Source organism: Scyliorhinus canicula, chromosome 5 (genome assembly GCF_902713615.1).
Source record: "Scyliorhinus canicula chromosome 5, sScyCan1.1, whole genome shotgun sequence".
NCBI lineage: Eukaryota > Metazoa > Chordata > Chondrichthyes > Carcharhiniformes > Scyliorhinidae > Scyliorhinus > Scyliorhinus canicula.
The window spans coordinates 37,362,918-37,387,559 of record NC_052150.1 but is presented as its reverse complement, the minus strand read 5'-3'; the positions used below and the strand labels follow the sequence as shown (position 1 = coordinate 37,387,559).

Here is a 24,642-nt window from a genome sequence, read left to right as displayed (position 1 = left end):
TCATTAAGGCTGGTGCATGGCCCTAACAATTACTGATGCCATTGGGACACTAATGGATTCCATAATATACTTTATGTTCATAGTACCGATGAGTCACATTTCTAGAAGAGCAGATAAATTATTAACATAGAAAAGCAGAGAATTAATAGATTTGCAAAATTGTGAAGGGGTTTGATATGGTGCAAAGAAGATATTTCTTGTGGGATAAGAGGTGAGAGTGTCCAAAACTAGGGGTCATTATAATAGATGGTCACCACAAATCCAATAAGGAGTTCAGGATAAAGGTAATTACAGTGAAAGTGGTCAGACTATGTAGATCATTACCATATGACGTGGTCAGATGCTGAGCACAGTTTTAAGGATCAGCTGGTCAGTAGCCAAGGGGAAAATCGAATAAGACGAAGTAGAGTGTAAGTAAGCTTGTATAACGTATAATCAACAGCACTGAGTAGAAGCACCAAATGGCCTGTTTGTGTGCAGTATGTAATTTGATTTAACTGTATTCAGCACAGTGGCTGAAGTAGCTCTGATATGGCAATGAGGTGACACCAGTTCTGATATGCAAACAAATTATGCAAATAAAATGCATCTGAACTGCAGAGATACAGCCGGTGATTTAAACAAATTATGCAGTGGAACCCCTCGAGCTTGCTCCACCATTCAATTAGGTCATGGCTGATCTGTACTTCACCTCCAATTACCTTCAGTACCGTAACCTAAACTAAAATAATCCATCGACCTTAGCCTTGAATGCTCAGATTCTCCCGTGATTCACAGCCTTTTGGAGGAGAGAAGTTGGGATTACCACAACGCCTTTGTGTGGAAAAAGCATATCTTGCTTCTGCTCGTGAATGGTGTAGTTCTAATTTTAACATTATGCCCCCTCGATTATTTTTTTTTTCCTTTCCTTTTATATAAATTTTGAGTACCCAATTCATTTTCCCAATTAAGTGGCAATTTAGCGTGGCCAATCCACCCAGCCTGCACATCTTTTTGGATTGTTGGGGGGGGGGGCCATGAGACTGCAGTGCTAACCACTGCGCCACCGTGCTGCCATGTACCCCCTCGATGTTGAAGGCCACATCAGAAGTAATAATTTCTCTGCATGTACCCGATCAAATCCCTTTTTCATTTCGAACACACCAATTTAGAATTCATCTAGAGAGGGAATACACATCAAGCTTATGCAAGACATGTTCGTAGTTTGACCTTCCAAACCCCAGTATTATTCTGGTGAATCGACACTGCACCCCACTCCCAGACCAATATATTGTTCCTGAGTTGCAGTGTCCAAAACTGAACACACCCTTGAGACAGACCCTTGACCAAGGCTCTGACTACTGAAACACAGCCTCCTCCTACTCGTATCCCAGATCCATGTACATGGCATCAGTTGGCGGTGCAAAAATCTGGGATGTTTGCAGTAACTACGCATAAGATTCAATGACAGGTCTTACCCTAATGTAAGCATCCTGGTGGTTCTTGGCAAAGTACAGCATGTTGTCAAGAGCCAGCATTCCCGGTGGGGTCTCAGTAAAATCCATGGCTGGATTCACATGATTCTAGATTGCAGGAAGAAAGGACAAAGTTTACAAACAAATCTCCAGTTCACAAACAAGCAGCTTTTCAGTGTCTTAACTGTCAGAGGTCACACCAAAAAATCCGAGCAGCTAAAATAAGCTTCTGATCACACAGGTCACGTGTGAATCACATTCATACATAAATCATGGATCCAAATAGTGCAGCAGGAGGCCACTTGTCCCCATCATTGAATGTGCTGTTCCGTTGAGTCCCAATCTCCTTCTCTTTCCCTAGAGCCTTTCAAGTATTTATCCACCTCCCTTTTGAAAGTTACTGCTGAATCTGCTTCCAGCACTTTTTCAGACAGTACACTTCAGATCATCACAGCACACTGTGTAAACATTGTCTCTTTGCTCTTTGCAGCACTTAGGGAATATAACAAGTACAAAGGGTTAACAGATGGACGATGCTAATATATGGCAGAAATGAAGTTGTAGCACTGACACTAGTCAGTCGTGTGTAAGACCCTGTAATCTGTTAGCTGTCATACTAAAAAACAAGTGTTAAGCAGATACCAGAGTACAGTCTGTTTAATAACCTAGTCCACGGTGGCCTGGCCTGCGATCGGGGCCTACCGATCTGCAGGCGGGCTGGTTCCGTGGGGTGCCTTCTTTCCTCCGCGCCGGGCCCCTGTCGGGCTCCGCCATATTGCCCGGGAGCCGGCGCGGAGAAAGGAACGCCCGCGCATGCGAGGAAATACGCCGGCCAGTCTGTACATGTAAGGCCATGCCGGCCGTACCGCGCATGCGTGAACTGGCGCCGGCCATTCGCCGCCGGCTGAAGCGGCGACAACCACTCCGCCGTCAAACTAGCCCCCGGGGGCTGTTCACGGCGGAGTGGTTGGCGTCAGTTTTCCCGTCGGCGTGGGGACATAGCCCCATTTTCAGAGAATCCCGCCCATGGTGGCAGCAGTGGAGACACTGATGGAAATAAAACACATTGGCACTACCAAAGGAACCACAATCTAATGAACAGCTTGAAAACAGCTCGTAACAAATTGACGGAAGGAGCAGACGTACTGGAAAGAGGTAATGATGACTGTTCCTGGTAAGCAGGCCCTGTCCCGACCCCATCCAAATGACTGCCTCGAGGGCCCACAGAGACCAGCAGTGGAAATTATGGAAACTCATTTTCTCCGCTATCGAACAGCATCAGACGGTAATAGAAAAGAGCAAATGCTTCATGTTAGTTCCTTTCTTTATGCTGCATGCCCAGTAAGGCAGGGGGCCCAGGAGTCCACCATGGACTGTGAAGCCTGGGCAGTTTGGCTTCCCCAAAGCGATGCAGGTCTGTGTGCTGGCATGCTTGTGTGTTGACTGGGAGTGAGTAGTGAGCGAGCGTTTAAAAGCAGCTCCCACTTGTTAGCGGCAGGAAGCTGCGGTGCGAGTCCAGCAAATCAGACGGCGAGGCAGCCAGTAATGGTGAGAATCTCGTGGGGGTTCATTTTTGGCACTAAGTGCCATTGAATATGGGCCATGATCTCGCCAATGCGGTCATCAAGAAACACCCTGCCAGACATGCCACAAATTACACATGGAAATGTTTCCGTTGAATCGCACCCATCGTGGCTTTCACAACTTTCAATCATCTTGGAGCACCTTACAACAAGTGGGAGTATTTTTGATATGTAGTCATTGTCATTTAGGAACCACAACAGCCAATTTGTGTACTGCAAGGTTGCACAGCCTGCCATGTGATAATGATCAGATATACTGCATTAATAATATTGGTTGAGGGTCAATTGCTGCCCAGGGCACCAGGAAGAGCTACCCTGCTCTTCTTCATAGTAGTATTATGGTTAGCATCTCATCTAAAGGATAGCAGCTCCGACAAGGCAGCACCCCCTCAGTACTGTACTGGAGTGTTTGACCACAATTTAGGCTCATATCTCTCAAGTGGGACTCAAGTGCTGGCTTTCTGACTCAGAGACAAGTTCCCTTAGAGGCACAGCTGATAAGCTGACAAATCAAACATAAGCAAGGATCTTGGCCAGTGAACTTTTAATCTTTGCTATGTTACTCTATCGTAAATGAATTATATTATAAAGGAAAGTCTGCATCACAGTGGTAGACACTTAAAATTGATGTAAGAACATATGAAAGGTGCATGCACTATAGAGAAAATCCAGCATGGGAAATGTGTATTTTTGGAACAGTTGGTCATCACACCTAAGGCAAGCATAGGCATGTTCTTGTCTACACAGCCATGAATGCAGCATACAAATCTTGGGCGGCATTCTTCGCTACCCGGCGTGTCGGAGGGTGCCGGCGTAGGGGAGTAGCACCAACCACTCAGGGGCCAGCCCCGCGCCGGAGCGGTTTGCACCAGAAGACTGGCGCAAACAACCAGCGCCCCCGGCAGCGGGGCTGGCCGAAAGGCTTTCGGCGGTCGGCGCATGCGCCGACAGCGACGTCAGCGGCAACTGGCCGCTGACGTCACTGCTGGCGCATGCACGATGTGGGGTTCTCTTCCACTTCCGCCATGGCGAAGGCCGTGGCGGACGCGGAAGAAAATAGTGCAGCCAGGGCACTGGCCCGGAGTCTGAGCGGGGGGGTTCCGATCGCGGGCCAGGCCACCGTGGGGGCACCCCCCGGGGTTCGATCGCCACCCCCCCCCTCCCCAGGACCCCGGGGGCCTGCTCGCGCCGCTGATCCCGCCGTTCCAGAGATGGTTTAAACCTCGGCGGCGGGAGAGGTCTCCCAGCGATGGGACTTCGGCCCATCCGGGCCGGAGAATCACTGCAGGGGCCTCTCCGAACGGAGTGGCGAGATTCCGCTGCCGCCACTTCCCGGGTGGCGGAGAATCTCTGCCACGGCGGGGGCGGGATTTTAGGCGGCCCCAGGCGATTCTCCGACCCTGCTGGGGGTTGGAGAATTTCGCCCCATACCTGTATATCTCTGGCAGTGAGCCTCAATTTAGAATCACAGCTACATTAGAACATTATTGGCAATTCCCAAGGATCTGTGGAAAAGGCCCATCCCTGTGCAGTAGAGCAAAGGGGAAATTCATAATCTTGAGTTCTACATTTAAGGAAGGGAAATGCAAAATATCACAAGGGACGGCAGCAAAGTCATACGCAGTGTGATAGTTGGTTATACTTTGCTGTAACAAGGCGGCTAACGGCATATGATGATTAATTTCTTTAATATATTCCGTGGTTGATCACTGTAGGTGAGAGCTGGTAAGTTTCCAGCAAGTGAAACACAGCAGTCAGGAGCCGGGTGAACAGGACAAGCAACAAGTTAACAAATAGGATTGAAGGATTCTGACAATAAAATTGCAAGGACGGAGGACGAAATGTAAATTAGAATGGGTGATTTTGGGTGCAGAAACAGAAATAATTAGAGGGAAAGAAAGATTGGATTAAGATGAAAGAGACCGTAAGGAAAAATAAATTTAAGAAATGTGATTTTTTTAAAAAACCTCCAACAACTAAAACATGAAGGAACGAGATTGCACACTTGTAAGAGTTAATTATCAGAACTGGAGAGGTTGACTGCTAGCAATGAAAACTTATCACGGATGCTTGGTCAGGAGCGGACAAGGCTGTGCCATGTTTAGTTCATATCTACTGTGAAGAAACAGTAACTTCACACAATTCGATGCATTTCAACGGTGAGGCAGACAATGTGATGCTGTTATTAAGAAGCGAACAGAGAAGCTGCACAAGTCAGACCCTTGAATATCCACTGCACAATTGTCCCTTGCCTAAAGTTGTTGTGGCATTTTTGTAATAAGTGTGTGCCATTTATCTTCCTATCATTTGGACAGTAAACTCTAGCTTATTGAGAATCTTGATCGTAGAAAAATTACTGAAATGTAAAATATTTTAAAACTTTCACACAAAAGTGTGTCTTTGTGTTTAGCAGAAGTAAAAGTGACAAAAGTGTGAATTCAGTCAATAGTTCTGTGACCTTTTGTAAAAACTGGAAATTATTTCCACAACTAGATTATTTATTTTAAGGGTTTCCATTCCCTTCTGACATCATCATAATTGAGCTAAATTTCAGAAATGTCACTTGATGCATTCTCAAACTCTTTTTATGAAAACTATGAAATGTCAACAACTAAAATCTGAAATGTCAAACGTGTACTTCAATTCCTTGTTCATTTCCCTGGAAAAGGTCAAGTGTGTAATATCAAATATTACTTCCAACTGGTTTTACACAACTGCATACAGAGAACAAAATTTCTGGTTAAACATTTTTAAAGATTGAGGTTCAGAATTTAAAGGGATCTAAAGACAGACAGACCAAAAAAAAAGGTCCACGGGGGTGATTTGACATGGCTGCGCTGCTGGCAGGGGTCCTTTCCCCATCGGCAGTGCAAATCAAATATCATACAATAACCTGGTAACCACATTACAAAGTTGTCAACTATGGTTCAGTAACTTCCGGTGGCGGCGATGACGTAGGGAGCCGCACATTTGGGAGCTCCCGATTCAAACGGACTTTTCGGCTCTTTTTAGAGCCCAAAACGGAATTTTTTCGACGTCTCCCGGTGGGAGGAGGTGTGGTGATCGACTTCCTCCGCATTTCATGACTCGAACTCGGAGTGGAAAGGGGGAAGAAACGGCAGCAGCTCCCCAGAAAAAACGGGGGAAGGATTCCAAGATGGCGGCCGGCGGAGCACCAGAGGAGTGGAGGCTGTGGGCGCAGGAGCAGCAAACTGCTTTCCTGCGCTGTTTTGCAGACTTTAAGGCTGAGGTGCTGAGCTCTCTGCAGGAAACGAATAAAAGGCTTTCGGAGATTCAGACGATCCAGGGTGCTGCCATCCAGGCGTTGCAGATGCAGGCCGCTGAACGCGAGGAGGAGGCTGCTGAACGCGAGGAGGAGGCCGTGGTCCTCGTGAGTAAGGTGGAGGGGCATGAGGCACTCCATAAGAAGTGGCAAGACGGCTTCGAGGAGCTTGATCACCGCATGAGGCGAAAGAATCTGAGGATCTTGGGCCTTGCGGAGGGACTGGAGGGGTCAGATCTGATAAAGTACGTGGATACGATGCTGAACTCGCTAGTGGGGACAGGATCTTTCCATCTGCCCCTAGAGCTGGAGGGAGCCCACAGGGTACTGGCCAGGAGGCCTAAGGAGAACGAACCCCCGCGTGCAATGCTGGTGAGGTTCCACTGGTTCAGTGATCGGGAGTGTGTGCTGCGCTGGGCCAAGAGGGTGAAGAGCAGCAACTGGGAGAATGGGGTAGTACGGATCTACCAGGAATGGAGTGCGGAGGTGGCTAAGCGGCGGTCCGGGTTTAATCGGACGAAGGAGGTGCTCTATAAGAAGAAAATAAAGTTTGGAATGTTGCAGCCTGCGCGCCTGTGGGTAACTTATCTGGAGCGGCATTATTATTTTGATTCCCCGGAGGAGGCGTGGGCCTTCGTGCGGACGGAGAAGCTGGACTCGGACTAGGGGTTCGGGTTGCAGGGTCGGTTGTAATGCTTTATTGATGGTTTCTGCTGTTGCTGTGTTTTTTTTCTGTACTTTTGTAATTTTGATATGATTATTTATTGGGGTGTTGTTCTGTTTTTGTTGGGTGGCACTGTTTGAGTTTTGTACTTTGCGGGGAGGGTCTGGGGGGGTTTGTTGCATTCTGTCTAGGGTTGGGGGTATGGAGTGGGGCTGGTATTTGGGAGCTGGGTCAGAAGGGTGTGGTGGGGCAGTGCGAAAGTGGGGGGGGGCCTTAACTGGTTCCTCCCCGCGCTGAAGCGGTGCCTTGAGGAGTGACAGGATGGGGGATGATCCCACTTTGGGAGGGGTCGGGTTTTTGGCGGGAGTTTCCGAGGTCAGCAGAAGTTAGACAATGGAGGACAGTTCGCGGCTAGGAGGGATCCTAGCCCGGGGGGGGGGAGGGGGGGGGGGGGGGGGGGGGGGGGGGGAAAGGGGAATACCGGGTTGCTGCTGGCAGGGTCAGGAAGGAGCTGGTGTGGGCCGGGGGGACAGAGGTGAGGTATTGTCGCTGTGGGGACTGGGTCGGGCGAGGGGTGCTGGCCTGGGGCAGGCAGTCGACGGGCTATGGCTAGTCGACGGGGGAGGGGGGCGGGACGCCCTCTGATCCGGTTGGTCACCTGGAATGCGAGAGGACTGAATGGGCCGGTGAAGCGGTCTAGGGTACTTGCTCATCTGAGGGGGCTAACTATGGTTCAGTAATAGCACTGAGTTGTGGGTTGAAATCACGCTTATATATTGTCGTACTGAGCGATCAGGAAGCAAGGGAGATGGAATTGGAGCCGAAGGGGTTCAAGATCCTGCTGAGAACTGAACAGCACAGCTTTGGTTTGAATCTTAACTAAAATAAGTTCTGGGTCATCCCGATAAATGGTCAAACAGTGCAACAGTAGCCATGGCAACCAGGTCAGTGGCAGAAAATTAAGGCTGAGGCACTGCACATGGTACCTGAGGCAGTAGATAAATAAGAACCAGCAGGGAGCCATAGACAAACCCTTGGAAGCGACTATGCTGGACAAGAGGAAACCATTGCCGGAAATGTGTCCACGATGAAGTGCAGATAGGAAGAGAACTAGCAACATCTGGTCCCATGGAGATGGAGCACACAGGAAGGGCAATGGAGGAGAATGGAGTGGCTTACTACATTGAAAGTTGAAGTGGTCAAGAGCCATAAGAGGGTTGGGGGAGGGGTGGAGACAATGTATCCCATTAAGAGTCATATAAAACAAGGATTAGCATGGGTCAGAGAGTGAAATACTACTAACTCAGTGCAAATCTCTGCTGAGAAGCTAAAGAAAACGTAGTGGACAGCTGCCTGTGAGCTGAATGACGAATGCCATTCCTTCACCATCAGCAGCAAAATCTGGACCAATCATTGGAATATTTATTATGCTGTATTTAGGTTTAAGCAATGGTTTTTGAACTTTACTTTCATCATGGCGGCACCAAAAGAATTTTTTCGTTGTTCGCCTTTTTTCCAGGAATCTCTTTACCCTGCTCGTGAATGCTGCATAGTGATCTTGGTGAAAGTCGAGGTGAGAAGATAGCATTGCCCCGCTATACCCTTGGCGTTGGAACACTACAAATGTTTAGGTTCACACACATGGGCCACCAGAGTGAGATCCTATAGTTGTCCCCAGAGCTATGAAACAACACTCCGACAAGAGTCCCCCAACTTTGGGTGGGGGGGGGGGTGGGGGGGGAGAAAGGTGGACGAATAGAAATGATACAATTAAAATGTCCCCAGTTTTATCACCAGATATAATGGACATTATCATTTTACAGGTTCCTTTAGTTAGCCTCACATTTGAACAGGCGGAGTTCTTACAGAACAAACCCAGAGCTGATCGAAGAAACAAAAGCGGCTAAGAAATGTAGGTCATCCACCAAGCAAGCTTTGTGCGAAAAGAAACAGACAGCTACACACAGCACGACACTGGCAACTGTTAGTTTCTCCCTCCAAGTGAGACACTGAAAGATTTGCCCTTCGGCAATAGCCATCATGCCAAATCTGGATATTCATCAGATCGTGCCCAGTACAAAATTAATCTTCTCAGATCCCCAAGTAAGTCACAAAAGCAGCTGGACATTAATGCATTACCAGTGGGTAGCCTTCAGTTTACAATCAAAATTAAAATGTGCACGTGGAAAAATTAAGGGCTGTACAATAGTGAAATTAAAACAAAGTAATTTACAGATATCGATCAAACAATATGCAAAATAGTTAAAATAATAAACATTTGCAAATGCGGAGATATAATTAAGAAAAATTAAACAGCCAGAATAGAAATTAAATACAAAAGGATAGATATAAATGTAAGTAGTTTTGGAAAAAAATGCCTTACAATAATTAACAAAACCAGATCCAATTTATTTCTGGACATGTATCTTGAATGAATATTGCTTTGGTGATAATTGCCAAGAATCCAAGCATTCATGGGAGCACATAGTTGGAATCTTACCACTCGAGGGACATTTTATTTAAAATTTTCGATTTCATTTTTAACTCTCACGATGCTGCAGACTAACAAGCTCATTCAGCTAAATCAGTTCATATAATTCAGCAGTATCACATAGGGTGAATCAACATGGTGTCGCCTTCATACAGATATAAAATAATATGGATGCTGGAAATGCTCAGCAGGTCAGGCAGTACCTATTCAGAGAGAAACATAGTTAAGGTTTCAGGTCAATGACTGTTCACCAGAATTGGGGGGGTGGCGGGGAACAACTAAAGATGCAACAGGTTTTAGGGTCTGCGGCATAGCAAAAGTGAACAAAAATGGAAATTGTCGGCAGCACAGTAGCATAGTGGTTAGCACAGTGCTTCACAGATCCAGGGTCCCAGGCTCGATTCCCAGCTTGGGTCACTGTCTGTGCGGAGTATAAACATTCTCCCCGTATCTACGTGGGTTTCCTCCGGCTGCTCTTGGATTCCTCACACATTCCAAAGATGTGCAGGTTAGGTAGATTGGCCAAACATGATAAATTGCCCTGAGTGTCCAAAAAAGGTTGGGTGGGGTCGCTGGGTTATGGGGATAGGGCGGAGCTGTGGGCTTGAGTGGGGTGCTCTTTCCAAGAGCCAGTGCAGACCCGATGGGCCAAATGGCCTCCTTCTGCACTGTAAATTCTAAGAATTAAATTGAAAGTAAAATAAACATTCCAACCCAGCACACCCATTACTTCTTTAAAATCTGTTACATCTCCGACTTTTCCCACGTCAGGCAAAAGACTGGAATTGTTGGTTCTGTCCCTCTCTCCAGATGTTGTATGACCTGCTGAGAATTTCTCGCGTTTTATGTTTAATTTTGCTATAAACCTTCCTGGTTTGGACAGGTGAGGTGACAAATTGTAGATACGATACAGCCACATCAACCTGCAAAATTTATAACAATGCGTTGGGCTGACAAATCCACTTTCAGAGCCAGTTTGCAGCCAATCAGATGCCTTCCCCATCACACCCTTTCCCATAATGGGTGTCGGGATCAAATAGCAAGAGGAACTAAAGGAGGACAATATATCTGACATTTCACAAAAAAAAGTGTCATCTGGTTGCAAGATTAACACGCAGGTGGTTTGGGGGGGGGGGGGGAGCGTAACAAATAATTTAATGTGCTAGCTGGTTTGGCAATATGGTCAATTCCCTTTTAAATAGGAATTTAAATTTCCAATTTACAGAATCCGGATTCTAATTTCTGTGAGAAGAGAACTCTGAATCTGAACAGGGAAGTTTGAGATGGAGACAAATGACTCTCAAAAATCCCAGCCTCTGAAAGTAACCCAATGCATTCCCCCTTTTTGAGTGTTTTCTCAGTGGATGGGCATACTTACAATGAAGCCCAGCTTTTTATAATCTCTTGTGTACATGGACTTCCGCTTCTCAATACTGCCACTGTTACTAGGTTCCAAGTCAGCGTCAAAAGCAATCCTGCGCAGCTCAAATATGATATCCCTTTGGGACTGTAAAAGGAAGCAAGAAGCAGACCATCAATTAAATAGAACTGAACAAATCTAATGGCTCAAGATTACCTGTGCAATCAGTCTGCAACATAACTCCTACAGGTTCACCATGACCTTCAGCACCCTTCTCAGAGTGCTGCAGAATTGGCCATCATTAAGTTACAGAGAATCAACAAGGCTAAAAAAAAAAGGTTTTAGCAAAAGCTCTTTTGCATCAACATTGCCAAGCCCGGATACCAATCTGACGCAATTATTTAAACAGGTTAACCTGTTGAGCTCATCAAGCTAGGTGACTTCATGCCAAACGTGTGATAATTCTACCTTAGGGATGTGATGTGCTTAAAGCCGACTCTCGTGTCTTGTTCTCTACAGTAGTGCTTTTCAAACTTTTTTTCCGGGGATCCATTTTTACCAACTGGCCGACCTTCGCAGCCCATGCCGACCGACCTTCGCGACCCACGCCGACCGACCTTCGCGGCCCACGCCGACCGACCTTCGCGGCCCATGCCGACCGACCTTCGCGGCCCACGCCGACCGACCTTCGCGGCCCACGCCGACCGACCTTCGCGACTGCACCGCGCATGCGTGCCCGATCATCGACTGCACATGCGCATAGTTTTGCACATACGCATAGTTTTGCGCATGCGCACTGATGATCAGGCATGCATGCGCAGTGCGGCCGAATATTTTTTTATCTGTTCCTGGCCATTTTGAAGGCCGCTTGCAGCCAACATTATTAAAAGCCTGCTGTTGCGCGTGAATTTGCTCGATCGGGAGCGCCGCAATGGACGGCTCCGCGACCCTTCTTACACCCACCCGCAACCCACCCGTGGGTTGCGCCCCTGGGTTTGACAATGCCTGCTCTACAGGCCAGCTGCAGCATGCTAGTGTGATGTTGAAATGTGCCAAATCAGTGCGACAGGGCAACGCTGAACTGAGGTTGCCAAATTCCTTACATTGGAGACCTTTCAGCAAAGGAGGAGCCTACTATTCCATCAATCTGCAATGTGATCAAGCCCAGACTTCAGAAATGTTCCAACTTACCCTCCAGTCCTGGAACCAACTACGGCAGCAATTTGGCCTGACCAAAATGTCGGACAAAGCGCCCATCTGCAACAACCGTAGGTTCACACCAGCGCTGACTGACGACACCTTTAAAAAGTGGGGACAGGACGAGGGACACTGACAGTCAGGGACCTATACACGGACGGCAAGATCGCAACACTGGACGAACTGACAGAGAAATTCCAGCTAGCCAGGGGGAATGAGCTACGGTATCTACAACTCAAAAACTTCCTACGAAAGGAGAGAAGGACGTACCCACAACCGCCACGACAGACATTACTGGAAGAGTTACTGGACGCAAGCATCCTAGATAAAAGGTAACTGTAGCGACATTTATGATCGACTGGTAGAAAGGGCCGACACCGCAACAAGAAAGAAATGGGAGGATGACCTGGGGATTGAAATAGGGTGGGGACTCTGGAGCAAAGCACTGCATAGGGTCAACTCCATCTCCACGTGCGCAAGGCTCAGCCTGATGCAGCTAAAAGTGGTACATAGAGCCCATTTAACAAGAACCCGTATGAGTAGGTTCTTCCCGGAGGTGGAGGATAGGTGTGTACGGTGCGAAGGAGGCCTGGCCAACCACACCCACATGTTCTGGTCTTGCCCCAGACTTGCGGGGTACTGGACAGCCTTCTTTGAGGTACTGTCCAAAGTGATGGGAATGAGGAGCCATGCCCAAAAGTGACGGTCTTCGGGGTATCAGACCAGCCAGATTTATTCCTGGGGAGGAGGGTGGGTGCCCTTGCCTTTGCCTCCCTGATCGCCCACCATAGAATCCTGCTCAGCTGGCGGCCAGCAGCACCACCCAAAGCTGCAGACTGGCTGTCTGACCTCTCTGAATCTCTCCAAATGGAGAAAATCAAATTCGCCATCCGAGGGTCAGACGACGCCTTCCACAGAACGTGGGAGCCATTCACCCAATTGTTCCGGGACCTGTTTGTGGCCAACGTACAAGCAGAAGATTTGCCAGGTAGCCAGCCAAGAATCAGAGGGAAGTAGCGGGGGGGGGGGGGGGGGGGGGGGGGGGGGGGGATATAGACTGGGGTGGGGGTGGGGTAACAGCTTAACCTAAGAGAAAAGAAAGGCGACCCACAGGAGAAGGGGGGGGGCGTAGAAGAGGGGGGGGGGGGGAGAGAGGGAGGAGACAGGGAACAATAGAGGGGAACCAGAGAGATGGGGGGGGGGGGGGGGGGGCAAGGGAATGACAGCCGGAAGGAGGGCACGGGAAACGATAACAAACTTGGCATCTACAGGAGCAGAGAACAAAGAAAATATGGGCGAAAGACAGGACGGCTGAAGCGGAGGTGAACGCGAGACGACAACGGCAGCGAAAACCGGGAGAAGCAAGCGACAACACCAACACCAGATCCATTTGCATATTGCCCTCTGTAATTGTTTCTCCGGCACCCAAATGTATATGTATCTCCCCAATTTCCCCTCTCCCCCCCCCCACAAACAGATGCCTACTTATGTGTTAAAAATAATATTGCCAATTGTACAGAGTTTTTTGTTTTGTTTTTTGTGCGTGTTCCCTTCTCTTCTATGTATAGCTATATATATTTTATTCTGTCTACATAACGGTAAATATACTTTGTTCAAAAACCTAATAAAAAACATTTATAAGAAAAAAGAAATGTTACAACTTATCCTACCAATCGACTACTGCATCATTAAATAAATGTTGCCAAATGAAACACATGTACAACTTTAGCCTCATGCAGCTCCAGCAAACCCACCGTAATACATGATTGTCATTTTAGCTTATTTCAAGTATTGTTCAACAGGAGGCAGCTATTAAAGGAGGGTGTTAGTTAGCATGCAACACTCACAAAAGACATCCCCACAGTGTTCATCATGATGAGTGCTGAATTCGATTACAACTTCTTCATCACTCCTTACAGTGTGGAATGTGCAGGGGATTTAGAGGCACTGACAAAACAAGGCTTTTGGAACTGGCCAAGTCAAAAAAAAATTGCCCTAATTAGTCACAAATGGGCCTTTAGGTCTTAAGTTTATCCCTCACAGCATCTGATTGGTTTCATTCAAAAGATTATTCTGGATATTCGGCGCTCTTTGCATGACGTTTGTATGTCTCTTTGGCCTGCTGTCAGGTTTCAATTTGGACCAATGCTTTACAATCTTATCCATCCGATATAGTACCCATGATATACAACAATAGTGAGCAACCTGTGGCCACATGGGGTCCAGAGTTCTGGGTGCAGCCCACAAAACACTTTGTTAACCATTGCCTATGTGTAGGGTTCCCACATTCCGCTGATTTCCATCCTTATGTTTTTTTTCCTAGCAGTATCACTGAAGGGATACTCACAGCAAGCAAGAGCAAGTGAAGTGAGGTGCATGCTGATTGCTCACGACATTGACTGTGAGAGCCATGTGCTTCATCTGCATCCAAAGTGTAAATATTTATTTTGATTTTACCATTTGAAGCTGAAGATAGTTCTACTAATATATAAATAATTACACATTTTCAGTAACTTGTTATGGAATATTTGGCCTGTATTAAATGTATTTAATCTTATTTAAGGAGTCAAGGTTAACGAACAAGTCCGATTTCAATCTTGCGGCCCAGAGATGGAGGGCCACTCATGTGGCCGACTCACTAGCCTAGGTTGTCCATCACTGGTATAGAAGATCTCTTCTTCCTCACTTCCTGTCAAAGCTGAAGAGCCCAGGTTTTCCCAACCTTCCCTCGTAGCTCTGTCCTCTGACACCAGGCGATGAATGTATCTTTCATTATCATCAAACAATTAAGTGTGATGAACATAAGAAATTCTTTCTTTTGTTAATAATATCATTAAAACCTGGGTTCAGATGTATAAGCAGAATGTCTGCTAAAGCTATAATTAAGGGGTAGTAAAAGTGAGGTAATCATTGATTTTGCAGGTGAAGTGTTCTGCTAATAAATTTGAGAACTATTTACTTGTTTACAGCTAGCTAGCTCATGGAATATTGTATATGTTTAAAGGACAACTGGGGTGTACATAATTTATGAGGGCATTATGTTTGGTCCTAGTTAAACAGGTCATGGGACATCTTGGAGGAGACGACAGAAGAATGCCTTATGCTTTGGGCACAGATATGTAATTAAGGGGAGGAGGCAGGTCTGTCTGAAAAAGTTAGTTCTTCCCAGGATTTTAATCTGATCAGTTTTGGTCTCGAAAGATTCTGGCCCCAAAGATCCTGCATAGAGAAAAGCAAGTAAAATACGTGGTTGTTAACTTTATTCATGAGTGGTATTTGAACAATATTGGTTTGCTTAATTGGAATATAGTGGCAGGTTAGGAAGTAAGTTAAAGTTTCTTCTTTTACTGAAGAACTGCTGTAACTGTTAACTGCAAAGTTATTTATTTGTTGCTAATGTGGTTAATTCTGTGTTTCAAATTTGTTTCAACATATAAGCTACCAATGGGTCAGTGATATCACTCCTGTGGTGCAGTAACATTTCCTCACAATTCAACAATTGGAAAATAGTTGGGTTCTTGTCTGGGATCCTTACACAAGGTACTCAGATTCCTCTTTGCTGGTGAACTCATGTCGGCTTCTCAGCAAAAGAGCCAAAACGTAGCAAAGGATCGGTCGTTCCCATGTTTCTGGGTCAAACCAAACTCACTTATTATTCAGTGAACCTTACATCACTGCAAGTCTTTATTCAGACCAACAAACTGAAGTGTATTTGAAAACAATTCTGACAGCTGCATGAAATCTCGGCTGTCTTCTTTATGAGAGAAATAATATAAATTTTGTGCTTATAAAATTGAGAGCTGGCAAGTGAAATTATTCCATAGAACATAGAACACTACAGCGCAGTACGGGCCCTTCGGCCCTCGATGTTGCGCCGACCTGTGAAACCATCTGAAGCCTATCTGACCTACACTATTCCATTTTCATCCATATGTCTATCCAGTGACCACTTAAATGCCCTTAAAGTTGGCGAGTCTACTACTGTTGCAGGCAGGGCGTTCCACACCCCTACTACTCTCTGAGTAAAGAAACTGCCTCTGATATCTCTCCTATATCTATCACCCCTCAATTTAAAGCTATGTCCCCTCGTGTTGGTCATCACCATCCGAGGAAAAAGACTCTCACTGTCCACCCTATCTAACCCTCTGACTATCTTATATGTCTCTATTAAGTCACCTCTCAGCCTTCTCTTCTCTAACAAAAACAACCTCAATTCCCTGAGCCTTTCCTCGTAAGACCTTCCCTCCATACCAGGCAACATCCTAGTAAATCTCCTCTGAACCCTTTCCAAAGCTTCCACATCCTTCCTATAATGTGGTGACCAGAACTGCACGCAGTACTCCAGGTGCGGCCGCACCAGAGTTATGTACAGCTGCAGCATGACCTTGTGGTTCCGAAACTCAATCCCCCTGCTTATAAAGGCTAGCACATCATATGCCTTCTTAACAGCCCTATTAACCTGGGTGGCAACTTTCAGGGATTTATGTACCTGGATGCCGAGATCTCTCTGTTCATCTACACTACCAAGAATCTTGCCATTAGCCCAGTACTCTGCATTCCTGTTACTCCTTCCAAAGTGAACCACCTCACACTTTTCCACCTCTCAGCCCAGCTCTGCAGCCTATCCATGTCCCTCTGTATCCTATAATATCCTTCAGCACTATCCACAACTCCACCGACCTTCGTGTCATCTGCAAATTTACTAACCCATCCTTCTACACCCTCTTCCAGGTCATTTATAAAAATGACAAACAGCAGTGGCCCCAAAACAGATCCTTGCGGTACACCACTAGTAACTGAACTCCAGGATGAACATTTGCCATCAACCACCACCCTCTGTCTTCTTTCAGCTAGCCAATTACTGATCCAAACCGCTAAATCACCTTCAATTCCATACTTCCTTATTTTCTGCAATAGCCTACCGTGGGGAACCTTATCAAACGCCTTACTGAAATCCATATACACCACATCAACAGCTTTACCCTGATCCACCTGTTTGGTCACCTTCTCAAAAAACTCAATAAGGTTTGTGAGGCATGACCTATCCTTCACAAAACCGTGTTGACTATCGCTAATCAACTTGTTCTTTTCAAGATGATTATAAACCCTATCTCTTATAACCTTTTCCAACATTTTACCCACAACCGAAGTAAGGCTCACAGGTCTATAATTACCAGGGTTGTCTCTACTCCCCTTCTTGAACAAGGGGACAACATTTGCTATCCTCCAGTCTTCCGGCACTATTCCTGTCGACAAAGACGACATAAAGATCAAGGACAAAGGCTCTGCAATCTCCTCCCTGGCTTCCCAGAGAATCCTAGGATAAATCCCATCTGGCCCAGGGAACTTATCTATTTTGACATTTTCCAAAATTGCTAACACCTCCTCCTTATGAACCTCAATTCCATCTAGCCTGGTCGACTGAACCTGAGTGTTCTCCTCGACAACATTATCTTTCTCCAGTGTAAACACTGACGAAAAATATCCATTTAACGCTTCCCCTATCTCCTCTGATTCCACACACAACTTTCCACTACTATCCTTGATTGGCCCTAATCTTACTCTAGTCATTCTTTTGTTCCTGATATACCTATAGAAAGCCTTAGGGTTTTCCTTGATCCTATCCGCCAACGACTTTTCGTGTCCTCTCCTCGCTCTTCTTAACTCTCCCTTTAGGTCCTTCCTGGCTAACTTGTACCTCTTTGCTTCCTCATATTATAGATGCCTTAAGGGGAAATTAAGTGCATGAGAAAGAAAGGATTGGAATGATGTCCTCATAGGATTGGAGGAAGTATGGCAGGAGGTGGCTTGTGTACTGCAGAATAATGCAACAGGGCAGAATGGATACAGAAAGACTGTGTTATGTTAATTCAGATGACCAGACTATTGCCCAGGGCAGTTTGAATTAAAAGTAAAATCTGGAAATAAGCAGAAGCTGGCATTAGTAAAAGTGAAGCTGCTGGATTGTTGTAAAAACTCAACTGGCTCACATATTCCTGGGAAAGGAAATCTGTTGTTCTTGCCCAGTCTGGCCTAAATAAGACTCCTGGTCCACACCATCATGGTTGACTCTTAACTGCCCACTGCAATAGCTTAGCAAGTCACACAGAGGTTAAAGGCAGCAGCTCACCACCCCACCACTTTCTCAGGACAACTAGGGACGGGTAATAAACACTGCACTTGCCAATGACACACACGTCCCGAGAATGAGTATTTTTCAATCTCTGTATTTCGAGGCTGCAGGAGCTAGCCAAATTCAAAACCATTTACTGCAGTTAGTAGTACAGGACTTTGAGCAGCACACAGCAGCTGGTGCAATGACGCGGCTTCCAAGCACAGCTCTGGTTGGCACTCAATGGAAAAGCATTGGGGTCTTGTAATCACTTTGCAGCTCTCTCCTATTAGTGTAAACCTAGAAAATAAATACTCACTTGATCCTGTGGATCCATTTTAGTCATCATCCGGTCTTCCAGAAGATTAAACGTCAGTACTTGGAGGACATAAAGCTGGTGGGCCATTTCAGTCAGAATGGTTCGGTTTCCACGAATAACATGCTGTTACACAGGAAGAATTTCCATTTTTTTTTTAAAAACAGCAGTTCATTCATAATCCATCTTATTTGACACTACCACCGATGAGCATTGCATATGGGCAAATAAAACAGCACCTCAGGTAATGCAAGGGACAAATTATATTGTGGTGTTTGTAGTTTTATGTTTTTTTCAAATATCCATTTCTTCTCAATACACATTGTTTCTCTTTTCTCCTGGGTGCACTGATTCACTGATTCTGGTGCAATAGGCTCCGTCTGCCTTTTGGTATTTCAACCAAGTGGGTGTTCTTTATTTGCTAGCCGAGAGAGTGAGTGTTTGCAGACTGTTCAAATGTAGGGAGCATCATCACCCAGCCCAACATGGACACACAATAGCTTTCCAGCAGAGACCATTGAATAATGGTAGTCAGGAGCAGAATCCCATGGTATCTAAATTTCCTACCCTGGTCCCACAGCACTAAAGCCAACTGCTGCGCCCTCGAAATCATCACAATCCCAACTCAAACCTGGTGCCTTCACAATGTTGTACTCCATTAACTGTAAAGTCCTTTAAGACAGCCTGAAATCATGAAAGCACTTCATAAATGCAGGTACTTTATTACAAAACTGACTGCCTAGACTCATGGTGAGACTGTGGAATTATTCCAGGGCACTAGTCAGTGCTGTTAGAATAGGACAATACGATACTCCCTGCTTTTGAAATGCTCAAAGAGGAAAGGGAGCACGCAAATTCATCAACTGATGGAAACCAGATGATGCAAGACCAAGTACGAGTGTTTTGAGCCTTTGGACTCCAGAGGCTGCAGAGAAAATAGTGTGTTAAATTGGACAATTTAGGATTAAATCTTCTGTGAAAGCAAGAGACTTTGAAAGATCATAATTTTCCTAATTTTAATTTTCTAGTTTAGGTTTCTTCGCAAATGTTCAACATTCTATTTATTTAAAGATCACTTTTAACAAAAAGACTGGTGGTTAAACCCAAGATGAGTTGATCAACTGGGTGAAGATGTTTTTTATCAGCAAGATTATATAATCAAAATAAGGCGGTGAGGCTAATGCCACTTGTTATTTATGGGTAAATGGTATAAAATGTCAGGTGAGGGATAGATGCATGTTTTTTAAAATAAATTTAGTGTATCCAATAATTTTTTCCAATGAAGGGGCAATTTAGTGTGGCCAATCCACCAACCCTGCACATCTTTGGGTTGTGGGGACGAAACCCACGCAGACACGGGGAGAATGTGCAAACTCCACACGGACAGTGACCCAGAGCCGGGATCGAACCTGGGACCTCAGCGCCGTGAGACTGCAGTGCTAACCACTGCGCCACCGTGCTGCCCTGATAGATGCATGGTTAAGTGTTAATATCTAAAAGTTGTTGGCCAAGATGTGACGCGCTGTCACTAGCTCCACAAAAAATAATGGGCAGGATTCTCCGATCCCCCGCCGGGGGTGGGGGAAGAGCCGTGGGGGCACAGGAAACATGGTGGCGGTTCCGTGCATGCGTCAGAACACAGCGGTGGTTCTGCGCATGCCCCAACTTGCACCAGCCCACGGCAGGCCTTCGCCGCCGGTTGGCGTGGCACCAACCCCGCCGGCTCCGGCCGGCCTAGCCCCCGGAAGTGCGGAGAATCCCGCCCAATATCTTGCCATGCGGCAAACCATAGACGTACAATGAATATCATCAATTCCTGAATTTGCCCAGCAGATATGAACTAAACCTCCCGTAAACATTTAAGGTGAGCAATTACAAGTTGGAAGAACCCATATTACAATGTGTTCAATATTAATTAATCGATGGGGGGAGGGGCACGGAGGCAGGTGTTGTGCTGTTGGAGCTGGTTGGAACAGGACCTTTGTTCTCGTTGGTGCAAAACCAATTTCCTCAACTGGGTTGGAGGAGGAGTTGGCAAAGACCTGGAGCTCAATCTCTGCGTTAGCTGTTGCCAAAAGTCTCACTGGCACTGAAAATTAACTATTTCAAACGTGGCGTCTCATTCCTCAGACTTGGAATTTTTCAGGGATTTTAAAAGTGTCAAATTTTCTTTCTTATTTCTCTCTCCCTTAACCAAATCTTACCCCTACAACATTTGATTTGACATTGAAGTCGCAGCTTTAATTCACCCTCCATCTCAGTCCATTCGCTGTTTATTTCCCATGCCATAAATCTCTTTGGTTAACTGCTGACTGCCTAATTGAAATGAAATGAAATGAAAATCGCTTATCACAAGTAGGCTTCAAATTAAGTTACTGTGAAAAGCCTCTAGTCGCCACATTCTGGCGCCTGTTCGGGGAGGCTGGTACGGGAATTGAACCCGTGCTGCTGGCCTTGGTCTGCTTTATAAGCCAGCTATTTAGCCATTGTGCTAAACCAGCCCCTTCATTCAGGTCTTGATGTCTTGCTTCCATCACTAATGCTATGAAATTGCACTTTCAGCAACTTTGAGGGCAAAAATATTTTGAGTGGAAGGCTACAAGCTCAAGACTAACCAACAGCACATGCTGCTAGATGCCCTATTACAGCATGCTTCATTTACACTCTCTAACACTGCATTATCAGGCTACCTCATAGGATAAGCAGGATAAAAAGACGAATGCATTCTCTGACCAAAGGGGTTGTAATTTGAATGGGATCACAACACATGCAGCATTAAGGCAGACTGAGCAAAGGTCTTCTGTTTCACCAATTCTGCCAATTTGAAATGTAACTCAAATGAGAAAGATCGACCAGAAATGCTCACTGATTTTCCCTTTCCCTGGTTGCTGCCTGACCGACTCGAGCATTTCCGGCATTTTCTGTTTTATTTCAAATTTCCAACATCCACAGTACTTCGGTTTTGGGAGAATGGCCAGGACCGGCTAGCCTCAGTCAGAGCATTTCTATGGTATTTCTGAATTTTAGAACAACTTACATTTATACAGCAACTTTAACATGGGAAAATGTCCCAGGTGTTTCAGGGGGTATCTTGAAGAAAGACAGGTGATGATGCAGAGAGGTTTGGGGAGAGAATACCAAAGCCAGGGCCCGAGCAGCTGAGGGCAAACAGGAGTCGTCAATGATGAAGTGCGTAAAATACTAGAGGCCAGATTTGGAGGAGTGAAGAGATTGCGGAGAGTTGCCAGGTTGAAGGTTACAGAGACAGGAAGGGACTTGACTCGTGCATGTTCTTGAAGTTGATTTGATTTTAACTCTAATTTTTTTGACTTGTTCAGAGAATAATCTGGTAAAAAGTTTGGGATCGTACTTCACTATCTCTTAATGGGCTTTATGACATATTGCCCAAGATACATTCTGTATTGGTCCACAAGACTTTGTATAAGGTTGCTATTCTGAGTAAAAGTGATGGTGTGGTTATTGGAGGTAGCTTAAGGGGCTGAAAATTGAAAAATAATTTGCTATTTTGTTTTCTTCAAAAGGACCAAACAAACCTCCGTTATTATTAGAGATGATCACCGTGGGCCACAGACTATACATGGAAAGTACTAACCCCTCAATCTAAGAAAGATCATCAAGTCTTTTTATTGTTCACTTGCTTTCAAAATTGACTCACTTTCCAAATCCTTTGTGAAGCAGTGCATTCATCTGTCAAGTGCAAAGCTCCGTGAGGTAAATGAGAATCCTTTCATAGTATATCAACATCTCTTTACTGCTGCCAGTCTGGTCTAATTTCAAACTGATACCGTAAGAACATAAGAACCAGGGGCAGGAGTAGGCCACCTGGCCCTTGAGCCTGCTCTGCCATTCAATAAGATCATGGCGGATCGTTTTGTGGTCTCAGCTCCACTTACCCACCCGCTCACCATAACCCTTAATCCCTTTACTGTTCACAAATCTCTTTGCCTTAAAAACATTTAACGAGGTGGTCTCAACTGCTTCAATGGGCAGGGAATTCCACAGATTTACAACCGTTTGGGTGAAGAAGTTCCTCCTCAACTCAGTCCAACCGAACCTGCACATCTTTGAACTGTAGGAAAAAACCAGAGCGCCCGGAGGAAACCCACGCAGATACGAGGCGAACGTACAAACTCCTCATAGACACTCACCCAAAGCCGAATTGAACCCAAGTCCCTGATCCTGTGATGCAGCCCCACTAACCACTGTGCCACCCAAAGATTTTTAAAGTTTTTTAAAAAAAACTCAGCCTATCTTTTTCCTTAAACCTGGCTTCATTCCTCCCATATGTTTTCTGAAGACGCCTGGCTAAACCTTCACAAAATTTGTATCGAGTTAGGCTGTCAACATGAATCTGATTGCAGTTTTAAATTCTTATTGAGATAAACTTTAAGTGCCTCTTGCAGGAAACGTGTATATTTTTTACATGTTTTATACTTGGTGCCATGAATTCGTTTTGTGTATTTTGTATGAGTTCCTGGTAGATGAAGGATTAATTTTAGATGTGTGACTTGAGTCGTTGCCTGTGTGACTTAAGTTAAATCTGGGTCACACTTTGACAGGAATTGATGGTGTGATTTGATAGTGTGAATACCAAAGGGAAGTAGGGACAGATGTCCGGACTACATTCCCAATTGTGATCAAAGGATGTGCTTTGAAGTGTATAGATCAAGGACTTTGGATGTATAACCAAATGAGGATACCAAATATTATGTTTTCCAAATGGTAATGCAGGAAAGTATTAGCAATGGGCTGGGGCTTCTACATGCGAAACATAGGCAGTGCCTATCATCAGGTGCGCACCTTTTATGGCCCAATAACATATGTACACGGTGTGACAGTTAACATAAGCATGGTCAATGCACACACACACACACACACACACACACACACACACACACACACACACACAAGCATGGTCAATGCACACACACACACACAAGCATGGTCAATGCGCACACACACACACACACACACAAGCATGGTCAATGCGCACACACACACACAAGCATGGTCAATGCACACACACACACACAAGCATGGTCAATGCACACACACACACACAAGCATGGTCAATGCACACACACACACACAAGCATGGTCAATGCACACACACACACACACACAAGCATGGTCAATGCACACACACACAAGCATGGTCAATGCACACACACACACAAGCATGGTCAATGCACACACACAAGCATGGTCAATGCACACACACACACACAAGCATGGTCAATGCACACACACACATACAAGCATGGTCAATGCACACACACACACACACACACAAGCATGGTCAATGTATACACACACACACACACACACAAGCATGGTCAATGCACACACACACAAGCATGGTCAATGCACACACACACACACACAAGCGTGGTCAATGCACACACACACACAAGCATGGTCAATGCACACACACACAAGCATGGTCAATGCACACACACACAAGCATGGTCAATGCACACATACACACAAGCATGGTCAATGCACACACACACACAAGCATGGTCAATGCACACACACACACAAGCATGGTCAATGCACACACACAAGCATGGTTAATGCACACACGCACACACACACACACACACAAGCATGGTCAATGCACACAAGCATGGTCAATGCACACACACACACACACACAAGCATGGTCAATGTACACACACACACACACAAGCATGGTCAATGCACACACACACACACACAAGCATGGTCAATACACACACACACACACCCCCCCCCCCCCCCCCCCCCACACACACACACACACACACACACACAGTGTTAAAGGAGCTATATCGATGCAAGTTGCTGTTGTCTAATAAAATATGTGCTAATTGTTGAGGGACAATTACTTTTTCCAAGTAACCATCCTCAGACTTACACTCAAAATAATGGAACGCAGCTGTTTCTGGGCCAAGATGTTCGCTATTTCCTGTGCAATCAAAAAAGATATCCATGGTTAAAAACGGAATGTAATTTAACATCCAATAATTACTATAAAAATAAAAAAAAGTTTTTACTTCTGAATGTACCTACAAAACCAAAGTTGCATGAACAATAGTTAACCACACTACAGGAATAAACAATGTTAGGAGTGCAGGCTGGGACCTGGTTTCCCAGGTTTTTGCTCCAGTGAACGTGTA

The 24,642-nt window shown here is 45.6% G+C and overlaps 1 protein-coding gene across 3 annotated transcripts in view; it reads right to left on the bottom strand.

Moving 5' to 3' along the window:
• elmo1 (engulfment and cell motility 1 (ced-12 homolog, C. elegans)) overlaps window positions 1-24,642 on the bottom strand; it is a 330,714-nt gene that overhangs the window by 153,310 nt on the left and 152,762 nt on the right. For all 3 annotated transcript variants that reach the window (XM_038796915.1, XM_038796914.1, XM_038796916.1), the window contains 4 exons: window positions 24,381-24,431; window positions 18,464-18,586; window positions 10,854-10,982; window positions 1,458-1,562 (listed from right to left, as the gene is read on the bottom strand). In XM_038796915.1, the coding sequence (XP_038652843.1) occupies window positions 1,458-1,562; window positions 10,854-10,982; window positions 18,464-18,586; window positions 24,381-24,431 (408 nt within the window). The remainder of the gene's footprint in view (window positions 1-1,457; window positions 1,563-10,853; window positions 10,983-18,463; window positions 18,587-24,380; window positions 24,432-24,642) is intronic.